The sequence below is a fragment of the Salvelinus fontinalis genome, chromosome 24, assembly GCF_029448725.1.
Source record: "Salvelinus fontinalis isolate EN_2023a chromosome 24, ASM2944872v1, whole genome shotgun sequence".
NCBI classification, from domain to species: domain Eukaryota; kingdom Metazoa; phylum Chordata; class Actinopteri; order Salmoniformes; family Salmonidae; genus Salvelinus; species Salvelinus fontinalis.
The window spans coordinates 7,884,539-7,910,876 of record NC_074688.1 but is presented as its reverse complement, the minus strand read 5'-3'; the positions used below and the strand labels follow the sequence as shown (position 1 = coordinate 7,910,876).

The following is a 26,338-nucleotide window of genomic DNA, read 5'->3' as shown; positions in this document are numbered from 1 at the left end:
CTCACTGTGTGGTATCATGTATCATCTCACTGTGTGGTATCATGTATCATCTCACTGTGTGGCTATACATGCAGTATCCTGATAGCGTCAGGATTGTTGATATGAAAACATTCAATGAGTAGTATATTAGAACAGGATGATGATACTTTATGTAAAAATCATGATTCTGTTTGAAGAGATTATCACTATTCAATATAATCAATCATAGCATTATTTTTTGTTTGCTGTGTTTTATCATTGTTTTGAGTATATTTAATTCATGACCGCTTTTTCTGATTTGAAAATTAAGAAATGTAAGAGAATGAGAATTGAGAATGTGCTTATAGTTTTTGGTGCTTAAATGTAAGATTGATTTAGAGCAGTTATTTAGTAGAGCAGCAGTCATAATGGCATAAGAAGTGCAGGTTCATAAGTCTGGTTGAATGACACCTATTTTTTCCCCTGTAGCTGTTTGGACCTTCGAGGGACAGTGGAATATGTCCTTGGGAAATGTCTCTGGCAAAATAATACATACATTTGTCATTGGTGGTTTTGACACAATTGACAGACCTCTGACAGTGGGGATTGTAATTCTGTGTTTCTATCTCCTAATCATGCTTGCTAATGTGGCAAATATATGTTTTATCCTTCATGATAAGCGTTTGCACAAGCCAATGTATCTTCTGATTTGCAACCTTGCTGTAGTTGATATGCTGTACAGCTCCAGTGCCAGTCCAACTATGATTGGTGTGCTGGTAGCTGGTGATAAAACCATAGCTTATGTGTCGTGCTTCATTCAGATGTTTGTTTTCCACCTGGGGGGCGTAATGGAGATGTTTGCTATCTCTGTCATGGCTTTTGATCGTTTGATTGCAATCTCTAGTCCACTGAGGTATCAAAGTATCCTCACCAATGTTCGTACTCTGGTTCTGACCGGTGCTCTGTGGGTGGTTGCCTGTGCTTTTGTGTCTGTTATGCCTGCCACTGTGTTATCTCTCCCTTACTGCCACTCAACCCTCAAATACACCTTCTGTGATTATGCTGCGTTAGTGAGAGCCACTTGTGTCGATCCTAGCTACTATTTTAATATGATAACCATTGTCACCTCCTTTCTCCTGTTTGGTACGTTCTGTTTTATTTGCCTGTCTTACATATGGATCATATTTGCCATGGTTAAAATGTCCTCCAAGAACGACAAGAGGAAGATGTACAGTACTTGCTTCAGTCACTTGATAGTGGTAGTGTGTTATTACGTTCCTTTATTTGTACGTATAGTCTTGACCAGGCTAGGTGTGGTGCTGACCTTGGAAGAGCGTCATGGCTTGATGATCGGGGCTATTCTCGGGCCCTCTCTTGTTAATCCCTTTGTATACTGTTTTAGAACCAAAGAGATCAAAAACAAAATGTTGAAGATGTTTAACAAAGTTGCGCCCACTGAATAAAAAAAAAGGTTTAATGAAGTCATCCCCTTGTTGTGTAGCCTACTGTATGGGTGAATGTGTAAAAACATGTCTGTTACCGTCCTCTATAGAAGCATGCTGGCCTATGTTTTAATTTCACCTGTATTATGTTCTCTATTGGCAATAGCAGACATCAGGTATAAATCAATACAAATCAGGTGTCAAATCCCCTGTTAATATATTAAAATGTAAGAAAAATATAGATATTATATATAGATAGGATGTGTTAGAGAAACACTACACAAAGTATTCCTACAAATCTGTGCACTAGAACAATATGGACGCTGTGCTCTAAAAACAATAAGAACACAACCAAAAGGAGATCTATGAACCAATGCCACTATTTCACCAACATTATCTGTAGTGGGAGAATAATACTGCATATTAACTCCACATTATCAGTAGTGGGAGAATAATACTGCATATTAACTCCACATTATGCTTTGCTTTGCTTTATCTTGGCCAGGTCGCAATTGTAAATGAGAACTTGTTCTCAACTTGCCTACCTGGTTAAATAAAGGTTAAATGAAAAATAAAAAAGAATCAGTAGTGGGAGAATAACACTGCATTTTAACTCCACATGAAAACTAGGAACATGTATCCTCTTGACTGGAACAGTATCAGCCCCTTCATTTGCTTTCATGTTTGAATCATCCTTCTGTCAGGTGGCCCAACTCTGATGCATGGTATTGCGACATCTGTCTCTTCAGATAACACTCAAAATCGTCAACACATCATTAACCTAGCTCAATTAGCTGTGGAACACCTGAGCACTGCTACAGTGCTAGCCAACACTCCTGCGGTATCTGTGGTTTCATTTCAGACTAACTAGCACAACTGAATGATGGATGCAACAGTACACACTTATTTTGTAGTATACTTTATAAAGAGTAAATAAATTGCACATAGGGTTTAGTTTACTCAACATAGGCAATACAAATAGATTGTGTGATGTCTTAGATTTTCCCTGAGAATGTTTTTTGCAATATTATATGAGAATGGTGTTGTTTTTCTTACAATAAATGACCAGTTTGATTTTGTTTTTATACATCACAATACATCTAAGTCATTTAGCCGACACATCATCCAGAATGACTGGCTAAGATGTAAATCCTCCTTGTCTAGGCCTAGTCCCTGTCCCTGGAGTGATTCAAGGACTCATTAGTCAGTTAATATTCCATTATCTCATGTGTAATTGAAATCTCAGGACACTTTAATGACATGGGGCTGCTTTTAGATCTGACAGCGTTAGTTAGTCAAATTATTTATTTTCAAATGAATTGATGCATATAGTGTCAGCATGATATCTTTTGAGACATACATTTGAAAATAAAGCAGGACTGTTCTTTCTGACCTGCAAACAACTTCATGGTCATGATTATAACCCCCATATGACATGCAAAGTAAAGAAAAAAATCCCGCCTTGACGTGGTCACGATAAAGACGTCTTAATCTGGTTGTAATTTGGTTACCTGAAGTCGCATGTCATTTTTTTTATCCGAAATGAATGTAATCGTAATGTTGCGTCCCTATCTTGTCCATGGGAGCTGACTGCAGTACCATTTTTTTTGCTGGGTTTCACACTCATATAGTTGTACATTAGTTGTCAATGTAAAATGAGTGTTACTCATTAAGACTGGCTCTCTTTCAATTATTCGTTACATGGGGGTTCGTTAGGACCGCCTACTCTCTTGAAGCACCTATCAAAAGCGTATGTTGGAAACAGACAGTTAGAGTGGCGAATGAGGTGAGACCCTCACTTCCAAAAAAATAACCACTCTCCCACCCTCTGCTTATTCTCGCTTTCCTCGTATCAACTGAATATCTGTTTGCCTGCTGAACTACTCACAAGGGAAACATGAAGGATATCATTGCCGAGCGTAGGTGTTCAGACCCTGTTGAGTACTAACTGGAAGGTTTTTGTTTTAGTGTAGAAATTCCTTTTCAAATTCTCAGTCTCTGTCGGTAGCTAGATTCACTGCTAGCAGTTGAGACTCGGTGAGCCCACACTGCAAGGCTTAAGCTAACTTGGCTAGCTTACTGAAAGGCAACTAACCTCAGTGGTGTAAAGTACATAAGTAAAAGTACTAAAGTACTGCTTAAATTGTTTCCTGGGTTATCTGTACTTGATTTTACTATTTATATTTTTGACAACTTTTACTTCTACTTCACTACATTCCTAAAGAAAATCATATATGTTTTACTCCATTAATTTTCCCTGACACCCAAAGTAGTTGTAGTGGCTTCCGTCGGTAGAAGGAGAGGAGGACCAAAGCGCAGCGTGGTATGTATCCATATTTATTGGAATACTTTTTCTATAATGAACAAAACAATAAACAGACGAAAACCCAACGAAGCTACAGTCCTGAACTAGAGAACACAAAAACAGATGAACGCACGAACAGGAACAATCACCCAAAAACCAACAGTGAAAACAGGCTACCTTAATATGGTTCCCAATCAGAGACAAAGTAAAACACCTGCCTCTGATTGAGAACCATATCAGGCCAATAAGACAAACCTCAACAAAGAAACACATAACATAGACTACACCCAGCCAGCGCACGTCCTGACCAACTAAACAAAGACTAACCAAAGGAAATAAGGTCAGGAACGTGACAGTACCCCCCCCCTTCCCAAGGTGCGGACTCCGGCCGCAAAATCTGAACCTATAGGGGAGGGTCTGGGTGGGCATCTGTCCATGGTGGCGGCTCTGGCGCTGGACGTGGCCACCACCCCACCATAGTCAATCCCCGCTTCCCTGGCCTCCTCGGAATGGCGACCCTCCAAAATAACCCCACTGTACTGATAGGCGCCTCTGGACAGAGGGGCAGCTCCGGACTGAGGGGCAGCTCATGACTGAGGGGTAGCTCATGATTGAAGGGCAGCTCATGACTGAGGGGTAGCTCATGGCTGAATGGCAGCTCCTGACTGAAGGGCAGCTCATGACTGAAGGGCAGCTCAGACAGCTCCTGACTGGCGGGCGGCTCTGGCAGCTCCTGACTGACGGACGGTTCTAGCGGCTCCTGACTGACGGACGGTTCTAGCGGCTCCTGACTGACGGACGGCTCTCGCGGCTCAGGACAGACGGGCGGCTTTGATGGCTCAGGACAGACGGGCAGCTCTGACGACTCCGGACAGATGGGCGGCTCAGACGGCGCTGGGCAGACGGGCAGCGCAGGCGGCGCTGGGCAGACGGGAGGCTCTGATGGCTCCGGACAGACGGACGGCTCAGACGGCACTGGGCAGACGGGCAGCGCAGGCGGCGCTGGGCAGACGGACAGCTCAGACGGCGCTGGGAAGACGGGCAGCGCAGGCGGTGCTGGGCAGACGGGCAGCGCAGGCGGCGCTGGGCAGACGGCAGACTCTGGCCTGCTGAGATGCACAGTAGGCCTGGTGCGTGGTGCCGGAATTGGTGGTACCGGGCTGGAGACACGCACCACAGGGCGAGTGCGTGGAGCAGGAACAGGGCGTACAGGGCTCTGGAGACACACAGGAGGCTTGGTGCGTGGTGCCGGAACTGGTGGTACCGGGCTGGAGACACGCACCACAGGGCGAGTGCGTGGAGGAGGAACAGGGCTCTGGAGACGCACCGGAAGCCTGGTGCATGGTGCCGGAACTGGTGGTACCGGGCTGGAGACACGCACCACAGGGCGAGTGCGTGGAGGAGGAACAGAGCTTACACACCCGTGAGAAGTGGGTGATGCCGTATGCTTTCCCTCCTCATCTTTGAGCCCCTCGATGACCAGTTATTTTCCGGTCGGCAGTTACGACCCTGCTTATGACCAGTGCTGGCAGCTATCTTCATACAGGGCCTTTACCCAAGCGAACAAAGCAATGTTCTCATTGTCACACCTTGGAGCCTATGGCTTTTCACCTGTCGCCTTCCCTAGAAAGGAGTCCCCATTGTTGTCCAGTACATGAGGTTAGCATCTACTTGGATTGTAGGAGAGCTTGGGCAAGGGTGTCATGCTCTACGCTCGTTGGGCAACCACCCTCGGAAGAGGGACCATTTAATTGATTTATAATGGTGAGGGTAATAGCCTTCAGAGTGGCTTGGAAGGGCCCTTTCATACAGAGTAGTTGACCTCTTGGTCACTGTTTTTGGGGAAAATCTCATTAAACTGAGATTGTATGCTCCCCCTCACTTTCTTTGAGGTTTTTCCCCCTTTGGGTTGTCTATGCACCTTTTCTGTGCATACTTCCTTAGACCTCTGAAGGTTGCTGATGTTGGAACTTCCCTGGCTTCAGAGAGCATTTTTGCAATACGGGAATCGGCCACATCCCCACGTGAGATATCGAAACAAATAGTTGAAAGAGAACTTAAGTTTAGTTGCGTAACCCAGGTTCTCTGACATTATGAGTGAGATACAGTGCATTCGGAAAGTATTCAGTATTCCTTGACTTTTTTATTTTTTTTTACATTACATTTTTTTTATGGATTAAATAAATAATTTTCCTCATCAATCTACACACAATACCCCATAATGACAAAGTGAAAACAGTTTTTTAGAAATGTTTGAAAATGTAAATCATTTGTTTTTGCAAATCTATATATAAAAAAGCAGAAATACCTTATTTACATAAGTATTCAGGCCCTTTCCTCTGAGACTCGAAATTGAGTTCAGGTGCATCCTGTTTCCATTGATCGTCCTTGGGATTTTTTTGCCACTTGATTGGAGTCCACATGTGGTAAATTCAATTGATTGGAAATTATTTGGAATGTCACAAACCTGTCTATACAATGCCCCATTGTTGACAGTGCATGTCAGAGCAAAAACCAAGCCATGAGGTTGAAGGAATTGTCAGTAGAGCTCCGAGACAGGATTTTGCAGAGGCACAGATCTGGGTAATGGTACCAAAAATGTCTGCTGCATTGAAGGTCCCCAAGAACAAAGTGGCCTTCATCATTATTAAATGGAAGACGTTTGGAACCACCAATACTCTTCCAAGAGCTGGCCGCCCGGCCAAACTGAGCAATCAGGGGAGAAGGGCCTTGGTCAGGGAGGTGACCAAGAACCCAATGGTCACTCTGACAGAGCCCCAGAGTTCCTCTGTAGAGATGGGAGAACCTTCCAGAAGAACAACCATCTCTGCAGCACACCATCAATCAGGCCTTTATGGTACACTGACCAGATGGAAGTTTGCCAAAAGGCACCTAAAGGACTCTCAGACCATGATAATCAAGATTCTCTGGTCTGAGGAAACCAAGATTGAACTCTGTGGCCTGAATGCCAATTGTGAAGCATGGTGGTGGCAGCATCACGCTATGGGGATGTTTTTCAGCGGCAGGTACTGGGAGACTAGTCAGGATCGAGAGAAAGATGAATGGAGCAAAGTACAGAGAGATCCTTGATGAAAAGCTGCTCCAGAGCGCCCAAGACCTCAGACTGGGGCAAAGGTTCACCTTTCAACAGGACAACGACCCTAAGCACACAGCCAAGACAACGCAGGAGTGGCTTCGGGACAAGTCTTTGAATGTCCTTGTTTGAATGTCCTTGAGTGGCCCAGTCAGAGTCCGTACTTGAACCCGATCGAACATCTCTGGAGAGACCTGAAAATAGCTGTGCAGCGACGCTCCCCATCCAACCTGACAGAGCTTGAGAGGATCTGCAGAGAAGAATGAGAGAAACTCCCCAAACACAGGTGTGCCAAGCTTGTAGCGTCATACCCAAGAAGACTCAAGGCTGTAATCACTGCCAAAGGTGCTTCAACAAAGTACTGAGTAAAAGGTCTGAATACTTATGTAAATGTGTTATGTCAGTTTTTGATCTTTTATACATTTGCAAAAAAATCCTAAAAACTATTTTTGCTTTGTCGTTATAGGTTATTGTGTGTAGGTTGATGAGGGGAAAAAATGATTCAATCAATTTTAGAATAAGACTGTAACGTAACAAAATGTGGGAAAAGTCGAGGGGTCTGAATACTGACCGAATGCATTGTATCTCACCACATTCCCCTGCTCGCCAAGAGAGTGAGAAGGAGAAGCATGCTTGGGAATAACCAGAGGGCAGGAGAGTGGTTCCTTTTATGAAAGTGAGGGTCTCACCTCATACGCCACTCGCCACTCGCCACTCTACCAGTCTGTCTCAAATATATACTGTTGATAGGTACTTCAAAGAGAGTAGCAAACTTCCACGTGAGATATCTCACTCATAATATTAGAGAACCGGTGGGTTATGCAAGCAACCTAACTTTTTATGCCAAATATATTGAAAGACCTCTGACAGTAGGGATTATAATTCTGTGTATCTATCTCCTAGTCATGCTTTCTAATGTGGCAAATATATGTTTTATCCTTCATGATGCACAAGTCAATGTATCTTCTGATTTGCAACCTTGCTGTAGTTGAAATGCTGTACAGCTCCAGTGCCAGTCCAACTATGATTACGTCATTCTCCTGGGGTTTTTCAATATCCTATGACAGACATTTACAATGAAGGACACGTACATATAAATGGCACATGGCGTAGACTTTTAACCACAACGAAGTGGCTCTCCTGCAAACAACAGACCTTCACCTGCAAATACACTGAATGCTTGGCTCAACTTGTTGCCACTGACAACATCTGTTGGTAAGTTTGATTCAGCAACTTTTACTGTGATTTGATCAAATGTCAAGTTATGTTTGTAATGTTTAGGCTACTCTGGTAAAGACAAAAGGCCCCTGTATCTCAATATGTTAGACTTGGAACAAGACTCATATTTAGTTAAGTAATTCAGAACATTGCATTGTATTATACGGTTACATGTGTGAAATCACTATTAAGATGAGTGTAGGCCTACTGCACTTCTTAATGCAATTATTAATTGATGTATTTTTAAATTACAGATTGATGCAAATCATACCTGATGACCTGCGCTGCAATGAGCTCCATGATAAACATCATCAAACAAAACAGCTCTTTTGTGCGTCCTCAATATTTCTTCATCAATGGCTTCCATGATATTCCTCATGCCAAATTGTACTATATGTTCTTGTGCTTTGTCTATGTAGTTGCTGTTTGTGGGAACTCCATTGTAATGTTCATAATATTCACTCAACGCCATCTTCACATCCCAAAGTATATAGGCATTTTAAACTTAGCAGTAGCTGACTTCGGTGAGAGCAGTGCACTAATTCCTAACCTGATTAAGACATTTCTTTTTGATTCACAATACATCACCTATGAAGCATGTCTGGCCAATATGTTTTTTGTGTTCTTCTTTATTGCTTTACAGTCTATGACCCTTGTTGTTCTGGCATGTGATAGGTTTGTTGCCATATGTTTGCCTCTGAGATACCACACTCTGCTCACTAACACTAGCATGTCTGTCATGATTACAGGGATGTGGCTTGTCAATGTGGTCATTGTTGGTACAACCACGGTGCTGATCACTAGACTGTCTTACTGTAAAACCATAGTTATTGACAGTTATTTCTGTGATCATGGGCCTTTGTACAGAATGGCCTGCAACGACAATTCAGCCAATTCCATCATGGCAAAAGTGAATACAGTACTAGTCCTTCATGTACCATTCGTTTTCATAGTCCTGTCTTATGTGTGTATTTTACTTGCCCTGTTTAGAATTACTAGCTGGGAGGGCCGTGTGAAGGCTCTGAAGACTTGTATATCACACCTTCTCATAGTGGCACTTTTCTTTCTTCCATTTATATCCACCTACATTGCTGCAGTGACCTTCTCTCTTCACCCCAATGCCAGGATTATCTGTTTGTCTCTTGCTTCAGCTATCCCTCCCATGCTCAATCCAGTCATTTATGTTTTGAATACTGAGGAAATCAGAGGGTTTTTGAAGAAAAAGGTCAAACAAAACACCTCTAGCATAATACCAGTAAATTGATCAGGTGCTGGTACTGTACATTTGTATGTGATGCTATTCACTCATATGTGTCGTGGTAATTGTACATGTTAGCATTCATCACTGTCATAACAGAGTTGTAAGGAATGACGCTAGAGAAGAGACGCAGGTACGGGGAGTTGACATTTAATTAGGAACGGACATGCAAAGGGACAGGAACAGCATCAGAACTGGGAAACACAAAGACAGACGACAAACAATGCAGCAGCAGGGAACAGAGCTGGGGAACTGACAGATATTGGGGAGGTAATAAACAGGTGATTGAGTGAGTCCAGGTGAGTCCAATATCGCTGATGCGCGTGACGAGGGAAGGCAGGAGTGCGTAATACAGGGCAACCTGGTGCCCTCGAGCGCCAGGGGGGGAGAGTAGGAGCAGGCGTGACATGAGTTACATGTTATGTAACCAAAACAAATAAGTTAATCAGAAGCTGATAATGTATGTGTAGGATGTATGATAATGTATGTTTGGATGTATGATAATGTATGTTTTAATGTATGATAATGTGTGTTTGGAATGTACAGCTCTGAAAACATATGGTGTACCATGGAAGGCCTTTACAGGCTCCCACCTTATTGCAAAATTGATATTGTCCAACAGAATAACTGGGCTTGTATCCTTAATTTATAATAAATGATCCTCACATAATGTCAACACCCTCCCTATCACAAAGAAGTGGGAAAGAGAACTAGAGAACCTTGGTCTCAAACTGGCCCATGGTCTGGAACAACATTTCTTCTTCATCTCAAAACCTTTCCCATCAGCTGGACCTATTTCACTCCTGAGCGTAGATTTAAAATATAGCTTGTAGATAATGATCAATGTTACAAAATGCTCTTGTTCTAAAATAGGAAACTTACTGCAAATGTTTTGGTGTTGTTTAACTGTGGACCTCTTTGGAGGCATGTCTTTGACATTTTAGGAAAATCCTAAATAAGATTCTTCCAATATGCTGTGTCCCAAACGTGTAACTACACTGCTCCTTATAATAGAGGAACTACACTGCTCCTTATAGAGGAACTACACTGCTCCTTGTAATAGTTATGTTTATTCACCACAATACAAGAACTGCCCCAATTATTATTTTTTATCCTTAAATAGATTTATGCCTCGTTTTGTCTCTTTTATTTAGATTTTTGTCCCTCTGCGTACTGCTTGTACGAACTGCTTGTATGTTACCTTATACTGAATAAAAAATAAATACATAATTGTTCACAAAAATGCTTACAACATTATACATGTTTTTAAATATGTATTTATTTATTAAAGGTTTATAAATAATTTATTCATCCTTATTCATGAAATGTATTATAAAAACAATTTTACCTGTGAAAAGAGCCCGACACTATGGATCTGCCAGTGAATATGTTTAAGTGTCATCTAGTGGAACTAATTCATATATGCTATTTAATTGAATTCGAGTTGAACTCTTTCAACATAAATACTGTATATCTACATACTTTGCATTTAAACTTGACTCTTTATACCATAAATGTATGTGATCACTATATGTGACATACCTGTACTCACTTATCATGCCTTGCACTGTCAGTTATTACACTGTCACTTATCAGAATGATTTTACCTCAACAGGTTGTACAGTACCTTTCTGTTAATACAGTAGCTTTATGATGGTTGCAGCAGTAATCCATCCAATAATTAATGTTATATATAAACACGCCAAAATTACACCTGTGGCATAAAAAACATCTCTGAAATGTACACAAAAAAAGATTTGAAATTAGAAGTTTGCATTTTATTTACCATATGTTACATCTATTATCTACAAATATTGTGTTCAGAAGAATCAACATAAATAGCTTTATTGCTGTAGAGTTAGTGTGTATTAAACAGTATCAACAGAAACATGCTGAAATTAAGTAGATACAAAGGGGAAAGTTGCCTTGGAAACATTTCTTAAATCTTGAGTTCTTGCTGCAGAATTGAACCCAAACTAAAGATATGAAAACATAAGATCAACAACTCCATGTAAGGTCTCATTTGTGAGGAGTAGCTTTTGTCTTTACATACAGTTTGCTGATTTTCTCTCGCGGCATCCTCTGTCTTTAGGCTGTAGTTGATAGGGTTGAGCATGGATGGCAGACACAGTGAGGATGGCAGTCAGGCGGTCTGAGGACTGCACCAAGCGCAGGTGACCTAGGAGGGAAGTGTGTGACAGTAATGCTAGTACGTACTCGGACCCAGGCGCCAAGAAACACAGCAAGCTGAGGTAAGGGTAAATACAGAACTTTTACTAATGTCTTTACAGAAAACAAAGCAATAACACACAAGTACACTAAACAAACATGAGCCCTAAGCAAAGATGCAGGCAAACAGAGGAACCTAAATTACAAGGCAACCAGGTGAACTGAATGGGTAATCAAACACAGGTGAAACCAATAAGAATTAAATTCGGGTAAACTGGAAACTAGAAAAAAAGATAAGGGTGCCCTCCAGCAGTAACAACAGTCCCCAAGGAAATCGGGAGCTTCTTGCGGTCAAACTGGCTTTGGAGGAGTGGCGGCACTGGTTGGAGAGTTCTTAACATCCCTTTACGGTTTGGGACTTACCACAAGAGTCTGGCCTACATCCAGGAGGCTAAACGCCTCTGTCCCTGACAGGCTCGTTGGGCTCTCTTCTTCACTCGGTTCAGATTCACGTCATCTTGCCTTCCTGGGTTTAAGAACGTGAAGCTGGATGCTCTTTCTCGCCAGTTCCCCAGCTCCAGTGAGGATCGGCCACTTGGATCCATCATTTTCAGGTCGCTCATCCTCGCGCTGGTGTCCGGTGGTATAGAGACTGTAGTGAGGGAGGCGCAAGGTAGGGAAGCAGTTCCAGACGGCTGTCCACCGAACTTTTTGTCCCTTTTGGGGCACTGTCCAAGGTACTTCTTCCAAGGTACTTCCAAGGTACGTCTCACCTCTCATCCGGGAGGGCAGGGAATTCTAGAGTTTCTGAGGAGGAGGTTTTGGTGGCCCTCGGTGGAGGTGGACACTCGTACCTTTGTGGCTGCTTGTCCGACATGCGCCCCGAACAAAACTCCTCGTCAGCAGCCTCTCGGGCTTCTTCATCCACTGTCAACACCTTCTCGACCCTGGTCACATCTCTCTATGGATTTCATCACTGGTCTTCCATCTTCAGCAGGCAACGCTGTCATCCTGGTCATTGTGGACCGTTTTCCCAAGGTGGCAAATTTCATGCCGCTGCCTAAGCTTCCATCTGCCGGTGATATTGCTCAGCTTGTCATTCAGCTTTTTTTCCGCCGTCACAGACTTTCTCTGGACATCGTCTCTGACCGGGGTCCCCAGTTTGCCTTCAGATTCTGGAGGAAATTCTGTACTCTTCTGGGGTCATCAGCTAATTTGTTCTCGGGCTATCACCCTCAATCCAATGGTCAAATGGAGCGGGTGAACCCGGATCTGGAGACCGCCTTACAGTGCTGAGTCCGCCAACCCCGCCACTTGGAGTCAACATCAGGTGAACTGAGAGGGTAACCAAACACAGGTGAAACCAATAAGAATGAATCATTGTAAACTGGAAACAAGAAAACAAGATAAGGGTGCCCTCCAGAGGTAACCTTAGGAAACAACACTTAACAAGAATAGAAACTGTGACAAAGGGACAAACAGACACACATCCAGTGTCTTTGAGACGATGATCGATAATATCAAGAGTAAAATTAACATATCCAGTAAAAAAAGAAGGAAATTGTGCACTGTGACATGATATACGCTCCCATGTGTTATCTTTTCCTTACTGCATCATTCACATGTACCTACAACGGGCTAACTCAGATGTGTGGCAGGTAGCCTAGTGGTTAAGAGTGTTGGGCCAGTAACTGAAAGGTTGCTGGGTTGAATCCCCGAGCTGACCAGGTGAAAGATCTGTCGATGTGCCCTTGAGCACGGCACTTAACCCATTTTTTTCTGGATAAGATTGAGTGCTAAATAGCTAAATTACAGAACAACATTTAAACACTTGAGACAAATTTGCTACACTTAGGGATCATACAGTTTATATCAGGTATAAAAGGTGCGGTGATAAACACATAAACACATAAGCATTTTGCTGAACCCCCACCACAGCATAGGTGAAGATAATGAAGGACAGCGGGCCTAACAGGACAGCCAGAGACTTAGCTTTCGCTAGTTTCCTGTTGAAGCAGGCCAGTCTGTATACGGGGCTGTGTTCACAGCAGCAGCTATGCACCACCCTGAAGGCCAGCGCGACAGGGGAGACCTCCAAGAGGAAGGCCAGGGTCCAGATCCCTACCAGGATTTGCAGCAACCTCAGGTTGGTGTTGATGGTGAGGTAACGCAGAGGGAAACAGATGGCTATCACATGGTTGTACGCTAGGAGAGCCAGGGAAAATAATATCACCAAATAAATGAGTGAAGAACATCTGAGAAAAACACGTCCCAATGGAGACGTAGTTCAGATTGAACACAAATACAGGCACCATCTGGGGGATAATAACACTGTTCAAAGAGATGTCTACTATTGTTAAACTGTATGCTGCAACATCTTTGGGATTTTGTAGGCTTGTGTTTATAATGAAGACTGCTGACAGAGCAAAGTTACCCGTTAGAGTGACGATGTATATTATAGATAGAGCTAAGATGATTTAGTTCTTATTGCCCAGTGTGTGGAAGGCTGTAATATAGAATCCATCATCTGATGATACCATTCCAATGTAAAGGCGCACAGAAAAACCCATGTGAGGGGACGCTGTGTGTCTGGAAGAGAAAATGTACAGATTACTGAGTTATTATATATTTTTTATCCATAAATTATCCGAAGACACAAAATGAAGTTCAAAACCAAACATTGACCAAGGCAAGACAATCTCAAACTAAACGGCCTTTCTGGTCATTTAATACCTCCCTGACAACATTTTACAATAATACTGAACACCCACTGTACCAACATCAATAATACTGTACACTCACTGTACCAACATCAATAATACTGAACACCCACTGTACCAACATCAATAATACTGAACACCCACTGTACCAACATCAATAATACTGAACACCCACTGTACCAACATCAATAATACTGAACACCCACTGTACCAACATCAATAATACTGACCACCCACTGTACCAACATCAATAATACTGAACACCCACTGTACCAACATCAATAATACTGAACACCCACTGTACCAACATCAATAATACTGAACACCCACTGTACCAACATCAATAATACTGAACACCCACTGTACCAACATCAATAATACTGACCACCCACTGTACCAACATCAATAATACTGACCACCCACTGTACCAACGTCAATAATACTGACCACTCACTGTACCAACATCAATAACACTGAATACCCACTGTACCAACATCAATAACACTGACCACCCACTGTACCAACATCAATAATACTGACCACCCACTGTACCAACATCAATAATACTGAATACCCACTGTACCAACGTCAATAAAACTGACCACCCACTGTACCAACATCAATAATACTGACCACCCACTGTACCAACGTCAATAACACTGACCACCCACTGTACCAACATCAATAATACTGACCACCCACTGTACCAACATCAATAATACTGAATACCCACTGTACCAACGTCAATAAAACTGACCACCCACTGTACCAACATCAATAATACTGACCACCCACTATATCAAAGTCAATAACACTGACCACCCACTGTACCAACATCAATAATACTGACCACCCACTGTACCAACATCAATAATACTGAACACCCACTGTACCAACATCAATAATACTGTACACTCACTGTACCAACATCAATAATACTGAACACCCACTGTACCAACATCAATAATACTGAACACCCACTGTACCAACATCAATAATACCACTGTACCAACATCAATAAAACTGACCACCCACTGTACCAACATCAATAATACTGAACACCCACTGTACCAACATCAATAATACTGTACACTCACTGTACCAACATCAATAATACTGAACACCCACTGTACCAACATAAATAATACTGAACACCCACTGTACCAACATCAATAATACTGAACACCCACTGTACCAACATCAATAATACTGAACACCCACTGTACCAACATCAATAATACTGACCACCCACTGTACCAACATCAATAATACTGAATACCCACTGTACCAACGTCAATAATACTGACCACTCACTGTACCAACATCAATAACACTGAATACCCACTGTACCAACATCAATAACACTGACCACCCACTGTACCAACATCAATAATACTGACCACCCACTGTACCAACATCAATAATACTGAATACCCACTGTACCAACGTCAATAAAACTGACCACCCACTGTACCAACATCAATAATACTGACCACCCACTGTACCAACGTCAATAACACTGACCACCCACTGTACCAACATCAATAATACTGACCACCCACTGTACCAACATCAATAATACTGAATACCCACTGTACCAACGTCAATAAAACTGACCACCCACTGTACCAACATCAATAATACTGACCACCCACTATATCAAAGTCAATAACACTGACCACCCACTGTACCAACATCAATAATACTGACCACCCACTGTACCAACATCAATAATACTGAACACCCACTGTACCAACATCAATAATACTGTACACTCACTGTACCAACATCAATAATACTGAACACCCACTGTACCAACATCAATAATACTGAACACCCACTGTACCAACATCAATAATACTGACCACCCACTGTACCAACATCAATAAAACTGACCACCCACTGTACCAACATCAATAATACTGAACACCCACTGTACCAACATCAATAATACTGTACACTCACTGTACCAACATCAATAATACTGAACACCCACTGTACCAACATCAATAATACTGAACACCCACTGTACCAACATCAATAATACTGTACACTCACTGTACCAACATCAATAATACTGAACACCCACTGTACCAACATCAATAATACTGAACACCCACTGTACCAACATCAATAATACTGACCACCCACTGTACCAACATCAATAATACTGACCACCCACTGTACCAACATCAATAACACTGACCACCCACTGTACCAACATCAATAATACTGTACACTCACTGTACCAACATCAATAAAACTGACCACCCACTGTACCAACATCAATAACACTGACCACCCACTGTACCAACATCAATAATACTGACCACCCACTGTACCAACATCAATAATACTGAACACCCACTGTACCAACATCAATAATACTGAACACCCACTGTACCAACATCAATAATACTGTACACTCACTGTACCAACATCAATAATACTGAACACCCACTGTACCAACATCAATAACACTGACCACCCACTGTACCAACATCAATAATACTGAACACTCACTGTACCAACACCAATAATACTGACCACCCACTGTACCAACGTCAATAACACTGACCACCCACTGTACCAACGTCAATAACACTGACCACCCACTGTACCAACGTCAATAACACTGAACACTCACTGTACCAACATCAATAATACTGACCACCCACTGTACCAACATCAATAATACTGACCACCCACTGTACCAACATCAATAATACTGACCACCCACTGTACCAACATCAATAATACTGAATACCCACTGTACCAACATCAATAATACTGACCACCCACTGTACCAACGTCAATAATACTGACCACTCACTGTACCAACATCAATAATACTGACCACCCACTGTACCAACATCAATAATACTGACCACCCACTGTACCAACATCAATAATACTGACCACCCACTGTACCAACATCAATAACACTGACCACCCACTGTACCAACATCAATAATACTGACCACCCACTGTACCAACATCAATAATACTGACCACCCACTGTACCAACATTAATAATACTGACCACCCACTGTACCAACATCAATAACACTGACCACCCACTGTACCAACATCAATAACACTGAACACCCACTGTACCAACATCAATAATACTGACCACCCACTGTACCAACATCAATAACACTGACCACCCACTGTACCAACATCAATAACACTGACCACCCACTCTACCAACGTCAATAACACTGACCACCCACTGTACCAACATCAATAATACTGAACACCCACTGTACCAACATCAATAATACTGAACACCCACTGTACCAACGGCAATAATACTGAACACCAAATGCACCTCTGCTTTTAACAATGTTCGTAAGCAGTCTTTCATTTTCATTTAATTAAAGTGAGATAACAAGCACATACAGTATTTATGTATTAACATCTCATTAAAGGTAATGTTGTTAATAGATCTAAGGACCTAATTATCTATCTTATTTTATCATATCAGGGCCTAATTATCTCTTTTGACTAAAATGTTTACACTCATTAGCCTCTCTGTTTAATTATGACAACAACAACTAAGTATAAAATAGTGGAAACAGCTCAGTTCTGCCTCCAGGGAAAGATTCATGACAATAAACGCAAACCTTTTGTATCTCCCTACAAGAACATTTCAGAACCCTAACCCCTGCCTTATCTTGACCTGTCTTCTAAACCCATAACCTATCCCCGACCGTTGGAAGCGGGTTTGCGCAATATACAATTTATAAAAAAATGAATGTTGTGTGAACTTGCAACACAAATGGCTGAGTTGATCGAACAACCAGTTGAGATGGCTGAGACCCAAAACTTAAAATAATATGTTGGCTTAAAATCCATATGTTCTCCATAACATATTTCCCATTGTGCCTTCCAGCAAGTTGTATTTTACTTTATTTTATTCAATTTACTTGTCAGGGACCAGAATATCCTGAAGTACAATGCATTAAACCAGATGAAGCAAAAAAGAACAGTCCCTTCAGAAAGTATTCATACCCTTATTCCACATTGTGTTGTTCCACATTGTGTTGTTCCTGTCCGGGACAGGAGGATGACTCTGGCTGCGCCGGACAGGAGGATGACTCTGGCTGCTCCGGACAGGAGGGAGCCTCTGGCTTCTCCGGACAGGAGGGAGTCTCTGGCTGCTCCGGACAAGAGGGAGACTCTGGCTACTCCTGACTGAAGCCTGTCGCTGGAGGCTCCGGACTAGAGGGCGACGCTGGAGGCTCCGGACTAGAGGGCGTCACTGGAGGCTCCGGACTAGACGGCGACGCTGGAGGCTCCGGACTAGAGGACGTCTCTGGAGGCTCCGGACTAGAGGGCGACGCTGGAGGCTCCGGACTAGAAGTCGTTGATGGAGGCTCCGGACTGACGTCCTTCGTTGGAGGCCTCGTGCCATAACTTCTCACTGGAGGTTTCGTGCCATGGATCCTCACTGGAGGCTTCGTGCCATGGATCCTCACTGGAGGCTTCATGTCATGGATCATCACTGGAGGCTTCGTGCCATGGATCATCACTGGAGGCCTCGTGCCATGGATCATCACAGGAGGCTTCGTGCCATGGATCATCACTGGAGGCTTCTTGCCATGGATCATCACTGGAGGCTTCTTGCCATGGATCATCACTGGAGGCTTCGTGCCATGGATCATCACTGGAGGCTTCGTGCCATGGATTATCACTGGAGGCTTCTTGCCATGGATTATCACTGGAGGGTTCGTGCCATGGATCATCACTGGAGGCTTCTTGCCATGGATTATCACTGGAGGGTTCGTGCCATGGATCATCACTGGAGGCTTCTTGCAATGGATCATCACTGGAGGCTTCGTGCCATGGATTATCACTGGAGGCTTCTTGCCATGGATCATCACTGGAGGCTTCTTGCCATGGATCAACACTGGAGGCTTGGCTCTGGGAGAAGGCACATGAATCACCAGGCTGGGGAGACATGCAGGAGGATTAGGGCTTAGCACAGGCACAGGACTCACCAGGCTTGGGAGACATGCAGGAGGCCTTGTCCTTGGCCGAGGCACCGGATGCACTGGGCTGTGGAGGCGCACTGGAGGTCTCGAGCAAAGAGCCTGCACAACCCGTACTGGCTGTATTATGACTTTGGCCCTGCATGTGCGGGATGCAGGAACAGGACGCACTGGGATATGTAGACGCACTGGAGACACAGTGTGCACAGCTGGCGCAGGATAACCCGGGCCGAGGAGATGCACTAGAGGCCTGGAGAGCAGGGCTGGCACACTCCTTCCTGGCTCGATGCCCACTCTCGGAGCTGCGATGTAACGTACTGGAACATGTACTGGAGACACTGTGCGCTTCACCGCATAACACTGTGCCTGACCAGTACAACGCTCGCCACGGTAAGCACGGGGAGTTGGCTCAGGTCTCCTACCTGAGTCCGCCAATCTCCCCGTGTGCCCCCCCCCCCCCCCCAAAGAAAAATTATGGGGCTGCCTCTTGGGTTTCCTTGCCAACTGTGTTCCCTCACACCGCCGGTTCCTTTCTCCTGCTGCCTCCGCTCTCCTGGCTGCCACCACCTGTTCCCATGGAAGGCGATCCCTTCCAGCCAGGATCTCCTCCCATGTGTAAGATCCCTTGCCGTCCAGAATGTCCTCCCATGTCCATTCCTCCTTTTTTCCACGCTGCTTGGTCCTTTGTTGGTGGGTAGTTCTGTAACGATCGTCGTATAGAGGAGAAGGAGAAGACCAAGGTGCAGCGTGGTAAGTATTCATAATTCCTTTTAATGAATACGAATACTAGAACAAAACAACAAAAACGATAAACGAACAGTTCTGCAAGGTGACATACACTAAACAGAAAACAACCACCCACAAACACAGGTGGGAACAGTATGATTCTCAATCAGAGACAATGATAGACAGTTGCCTCTGAGAACCATACCAGGCCAAACACACAGAAATACAAAACAAGGACAACATAGAACACCAGACATAGAATACCCACCCAAACTCACACTCACCAACCAAAATAGAGACATAAAAGGATCTCTACGGTCAGGGCGTGACAGTACCCCCCCCCCCCCCCCCCCCCCCCCCCCAAAAGGTGCGGACTCTGGCCGCAAAACCTGAACCTATAGGGGAGGGTCTGGATGGGCATATCACCGCGGTGGCGGCTCTGGTGCGGGACGTGGACCCCACTCCACCTTAGTCTTGGCCCACTTAGGTGGCGCCTCTGGAGCGGGGACCCTTACCGCCGATTATGAATACTTACCACGCTGCACCTTGGTCTTCTCCTTCTCCTCTATACGACGATCGTTACACAGCCTCAATTCAACACGGATTACATATATTTTTTTCTAACCCATCTACACAAAATACCCCATAATGACGAAGTAATAACATGTTTTTAGAAATGTTTGCAAATGTATTGAAAATTAAATACAGAAATATCAAATTTACATGCTGTAAATATTTACACCCCTGAGTCAATACTTTGTAGAAGCCCCTTTGGCAACAACTACAGCTGTGAGTTTGTGCAACATTTGCCCATTATTCTGTTCTAAATTATTCAAGCTCTGTCAAATTGGTTGTTGATCTTTGCTAGACAACCATTTTCAGGTCTTGCCATATATTTTCAAGTAGATTTAAGTCCAAACTGTAACTCGGCCACTCAGGAACATTGACTGTCTTCTTGGTAAACAACTCAAGTGTAGATTTGGCCCTGTGTTTCAGGTTATTGTCCTGCCGAAATGTGAATTAATCTCCCAACAATTACAAGCATACCCATAACATGATGCAGCCACCACTATGCTTGAAGAGTGGTACTCAGTAAAGTGTTTTAAAGGATTTGCTCCACATTTTTTGCAGTATTCCTTTTGTGTCTCATGCAAACAGGATGCAGATTATGGAATATTTTTAATCTGTATACGTCTCCTTCCTGTCAATTAGGTTAGTATTGTGGAGTAACTACAATGGTGTTAATCCATCCTCAGTTTTCTCCTATCACAGTCGTTAAACACTATAACTGTTTTGAAGTCACCATTGGTCGCATGTGGAAATCCCTGAGCGGTTTCCCTCCTCTCCAGCAACTGAGTTAGGAAGGACGCCTGTATTTTTGTAATGACTGGGTGTGTTGATACTGTAATTAATAAGTTCACACTGGATGAATGTCTGCTGAGAATGCTGTTCATCGACTACAGCTCAGCATTTAACACCATAGTACCCTCCAAACTCGTCATCAAGCTCGAGACCCTGGGTCTCGACCCCGCCCTGTGCAACTGGGTCCTGGACTTCCTGACGGGCCGCCCCCAGGTGGTGAGGGTAGGTAACAACATCTCCACCCCGCTGATCCTCAACACTGGGGCCCCACAAGGGTGCGTTCTGAGCCCTCTCCTGTACTCCCTGTTCACCCACGACTGCGTGGCCATGCACGCCTCCAACTCAATCATCAAGTTTGCGGACGACACTACAGTGGTAGGCTTGATTACCAACAACGACGAGACGGCCTACAGGGAGGAGGTGAGGGCCCTCGGAGTGTGGTGTCAGGAAAATAACCTCACACTCAACGTCAACAAAACAAAGGAGATGATTGTGGACTTCAGGAAACAGCAGAGGGAGCACCCCCCTATCCACATCGACGGGTCAGTAGTGGAGAAGGTGGAAAGTTTTAAGTTCCTCGGTGTACACATCACGGACAAACTGAATTGGTCCACCCACACAGACAGCGTTGTGAAGAAGGCGCAGCAGCGCCTCTTCAACCTCAGGAGGCTGAAGAAATTCGGCTTGTCACCAAAAGCACTCACAAACTTCTACAGATGCACAATCGAGAGCATCCTGTCGGGCTGTATCACCGCCTGGTACGGCAACTGCTCCGCACACAACCGTAAGGCTCTCCAGAGGGTAGTGAGGTCGGCAGAACGCATCACCCGGGGCAAACTACCTGCCCTCCAGGACACCTACACCACCCGATGTCACTGGAAGGCCATAAAGATCATCAAGGACAACAACCACCCAAGCCACTGCCTGTTCACCCCGCTATCATCCAGAAGGCGAGGTCAGTACAGGTGCATCCAAGCAGGGACCGAGAGACTGAAAAACAGCTTCTATCTCAAGGCCATCAGACTGTTAAAACAGCCACCACTAACATTTAGCGGCCGCTGCCAACATACTGACTCAACTCCAGCCACTTTAAAAATGGGAATTGATGGAAATTATGTAAAAATGTACCACCAGCCACTTTAAACAATGCCACCTAATATAATGTTTACATACCCTACATTACACATCTCTTATGTATATGTATATACTGTACTCTATATCATCTACTGCATCTTGCCATCTTATGTAATACATGGACCACTAGCCACTTTAAACTATGCCACTTTATGTTTACATACCCTACAGTACTCATCTCATAGGTATATACCGTACTCTATACCATGTACTGCACCATTGCCTATGCCGTTCTGTACCATCACTCATTCATATATCTCTATGTACATATTCTTTATCCCTTTACACTTGCGTGTATAAGGTAGTAGTTGCGGAATTGTTAGGTTAGATTACTTGTTGTTATTACTGCATTGTCGGAACTAGAAGCACAAGCATTTCGCTACACTCGCATTAACATCTGCTAACCATGTGTATGTGACTAATAAAATTTGATTTGATTTGATTTGATTTGCTTTTTAATTTTTACCAATAGCTTCCCTTTTATGCGAGGCATTGGAAAACCTACCTGTGGTTGAATTTGTGGTTGAAATTTACGGCTCGACATACAGATAATTGTATGTGTGGGGTACAGAGATGAGGTAGTCATTCAAAAATCATGCTAAACACAATTATTGCACACAGAGTGAGTCCATGCAACTTATTACCCCTTTTTTCTCCCAAATTGGTAGTTACAGTCTTGTCCCATCGCTGTAATTCCCATATGGACTCGGGAGAGGCGAAGGGTAAGAGCCATGCATCCTTCAAAACACGACCTTGACAAGACGCACAGCTTCTTGACACACTGCTCGCTTAACTTGGAAGCCAGCCACACCAATGCACCTGGCCCGCCACAAGGAATTGCTATAGCGTTGATGGCACAAGGACATCCTGGCCAGCCAAACCCTCCCCTAACCCGGATGACATTGGACCAATTGTGCGCCTGCCTCAATTGTGCGCCACCGCCTTGTGGGCCGTGGTATATTGACCATATACCACACCGCCTCTGACCTTATTGTCACGATCGTGTGGCGGATTGACGGACCAAAACGCAGCATTTGGAAAATAAGCCATCTTCTTTTTATTTATGACGAAGAAGGCAAACGAAACAAAAACACTTAAACACTAAACAAAACGATCGTGAAGCTAAACAACGATGTGCACATACACAGGCTACAAACGTTCTGACATAGACAACTACTCACAACACAAACCCATATACTATACCCAACAACCCCTTTACCATAAAAACACCCAAAACCAACAAAACACAAACATTCCCCATGTCACACCCTGACCTAACTAAAATAATAAAGAAAACAAAGAATACTAAGGCCAGGGCGTGACATAACCCCCCCCTTAAGGTGCGAACTCCGGGCGCACCATTACACAGTCTAGGGGAGGGTCTGGGTGGGCTTCCATCCACGGTGGCGGCTCCGGCTCTGGTTGTGGTCCCCACGTCACCACAGTCCCTAACCACCTCCTAGACTTCCTCCAAATGACCCCCCTCCACATTAACCCCATTGCATTAAGGGGCAGTTCCGGACTAAGGGGCAGCTCCGGACTAAGGAGCAGTACCAGGGTAAGGGGCAGTACCAGGGTAAGGGGCAGTACCAGGGTAAGGGGAAGTACCAGGGTCAGGGGCAGTACCAGGGTCAGGGGCAGTACCAGGGTCAGGGGCAGTACCAGGGTCAGGGGCAGCACCAGGGTCAGGGGCAGCACCAGGGTCAGGGGCAGCACCAGGGTAAGGGGCAGCACCAGGGTAAGGGGCAGCTCCGGACTGAGGAATGGCAGCTCCGGACTGAGGAATGGCAGCTCCGGACTGAGGAATGGCAGCTCCGGACTGAGGGACTGCAGCTCCGGACTGAGGGACGGCCCATGGCTGGCTGACGGATCTGGCTGCTCATGGCTGGCTGACGGATCTGGCTGCTCATGGCTGGCTGACGGATCTGGCTGCTCATGGCTGGCTGACGGATCTGGCTGCTCATGGCTGGCTGACGGATCTGGCTGCTCATGGCTGGCTGACGGATCTGGCTGCTCATGGCTGGCTGACGGATCTGGCTGCTCATGGCTGGCTGACGGATCTGGCTGCTCATGGCTAGCTGACGGATCTGGCTGCTCATGGCTAGCTGACGGATCTGGCTGCTCATGGCTAGCTGACGGATCTGGCTGCTCATGGCTAGCTGACGGATCTGGCTGCTCATGGCTAGCTGACGGATCTGGCTGCTCATGGCTAGCTGACGGATCTGGCTGCTCATGGCTAGCTGACGGATCTGGCTGCTCATGGCTAGCTGACGGATCTGGCTGCTCATGGCTAGCTGACGGATCTGGCTGCTCATGGCTAGCTGACGGATCTGGCTGCTCATGGCTAGCTGACGGATCTGGCTGCTCATGGCTGGCTGACGGATCTGGCTGCTCATGGCTGGCTGACGGATCTGGCTGCTCATGGCTGGCTGACTGATCTGGCAGATCCTGTCTGGCTGGCGGCTCTGGCAGATCCTGTCTGGTTGGCGGCTCTGGCAGATCCTGTCTGGTTGGCGGCTCTGGCAGATCCTGTCTGGTTGGCGGCTCTGGCAGATCCTGTCTGGTTGGCGGCTCTGGCAGATCCTGTCTGGTTGGCGGCTCTGGCAGATCCTGTCTGGTTGGCGGCTCTGGCAGATCCTGTCTGGTTGGCGGCTCTGGCAGATCCTGTCTGGTTGGCGGCTCTGGCAGATCCTGTCTGACGGACGGCTCTAGCGGCTCCTGTCTGACGGACGGCTCTAGCGGCTCCTGTCTGGCTGGCGGCTCTAGCGGCTCCTGTCTGGCGGACGGCTCAGTAGGCTCATGGCAGACGGGCGGCTTTGCAGGCTCATGGCAGACGGGCGGCTTTGCAGGCTCATTGCAGACGGGCGGCTCAGATGGCGCTGGGGAGACGGATGGCTCAGATGGCGCTGGGGAGACGGATGGCTCAGATGGCGCTGGGGAGACGGATGGCTCAGATGGCGCTGGGGAGACGGGCAGTTCAGTCATCGCTGTGCAGACGGCAGACTCCTGCCGGCTGAGGCGCACTGTAGGCCTGGTGCGTGGTGCCGGGACTGGTGGCACCGGGCTGGGGACACGCATCTCAGGGCTAGTGCGGGGAGCAGCAACAGGACGCACAGGACTCTGGGGACACACAGGAGGCTTGGTGCGTGGTTTAGGCACTGGTGGTAAAGGGCTGGAGACACGCACCATATAGCTAGTGCGTGGAGGAGGCACTGGTGGTACTGGGTTGGGGCGGGGAGGTGGCGCCGGAAATACCGGACCGTGCAGGCGTACTGGCTCCCTTGAACGCCGAGCCTGCCCAACCTTACCTGGTTGTATGCTCCCCGTCGCCTGACCAGTGCGGGGAGGTGGAATAACCCGCACCGGCCTATGTAGGCGAACCGGGGACACCATGCGTAAGGCTGGTGCCATGTACGCCGGCCCGAGGAGACGCACTGGTGACCAGATACGTTGGGCCGGCTTCATGACATACGGCTCAACGCTCAGTCTAGCCCGGCCGATACGTGGAGCTGAAATGTACCGAACCGGGCTATGCACGCGTACAGGAGACACCGTGCGCTCTACTGCGTAACACGGTGTCTGCCCGTACTCTCGCTCTCCACGGTAAGTACAGAGAGTAGGCGCAGGTTTCCTACCTGACTTCGCCACACTCCCTTTAAGGCCCCCCCCAAGAAATTTTTGGGTTGTACTCACGGGCTTCCAGCCTTGTCTCCGTGCTGCCTCCTCATATCGCCTCCTCTCGGCTTTAGCTGCCTCCAGCTCTTCACGAGGAAGGCGATATTCTCCCGGTTGTGCCCACGGCCCCTTACCATCCAGTATCTCCTCCCATGTCCACGAATCCTGTGTAGGTGGGTCCTGTTGCCGCTTTCCATGCCGCTTGGTCCTGTAATGGTGAGTAGTTCTGTCACGATCGTGTGGCGGATTGACGGACCAAAACGCAGCATTTGGAAAATAA

General features: G+C 45.5%; 2 protein-coding genes and 1 pseudogene across 2 annotated transcripts; 2 read left to right on the top strand and 1 right to left on the bottom strand.

Annotated features, from left to right (window-relative positions):
- Positions 1–476: 476 nt before the first annotated feature.
- LOC129821671 (olfactory receptor 1M1-like) lies at positions 477–1,421 on the top strand. Its single transcript, XM_055879264.1, has one exon. The coding sequence runs from the start codon at positions 477–479 to the stop codon at positions 1,419–1,421; it is 945 nt and encodes a 314-aa protein (XP_055735239.1).
- A 6,885-nt stretch (positions 1,422–8,306) lies between these two features.
- LOC129821670 (olfactory receptor 1M1-like) lies at positions 8,307–9,281 on the top strand. Its single transcript, XM_055879263.1, has one exon. It carries the CDS (start codon positions 8,307–8,309, stop codon positions 9,279–9,281), a length of 975 nt encoding a protein of 324 aa, XP_055735238.1.
- Positions 9,282–13,311: 4,030 nt separating this feature from the next.
- Positions 13,312–14,014, bottom strand: LOC129821669 (olfactory receptor 10A6-like; annotated as a pseudogene).
- Positions 14,015–26,338: the final 12,324 nt, after the last annotated feature.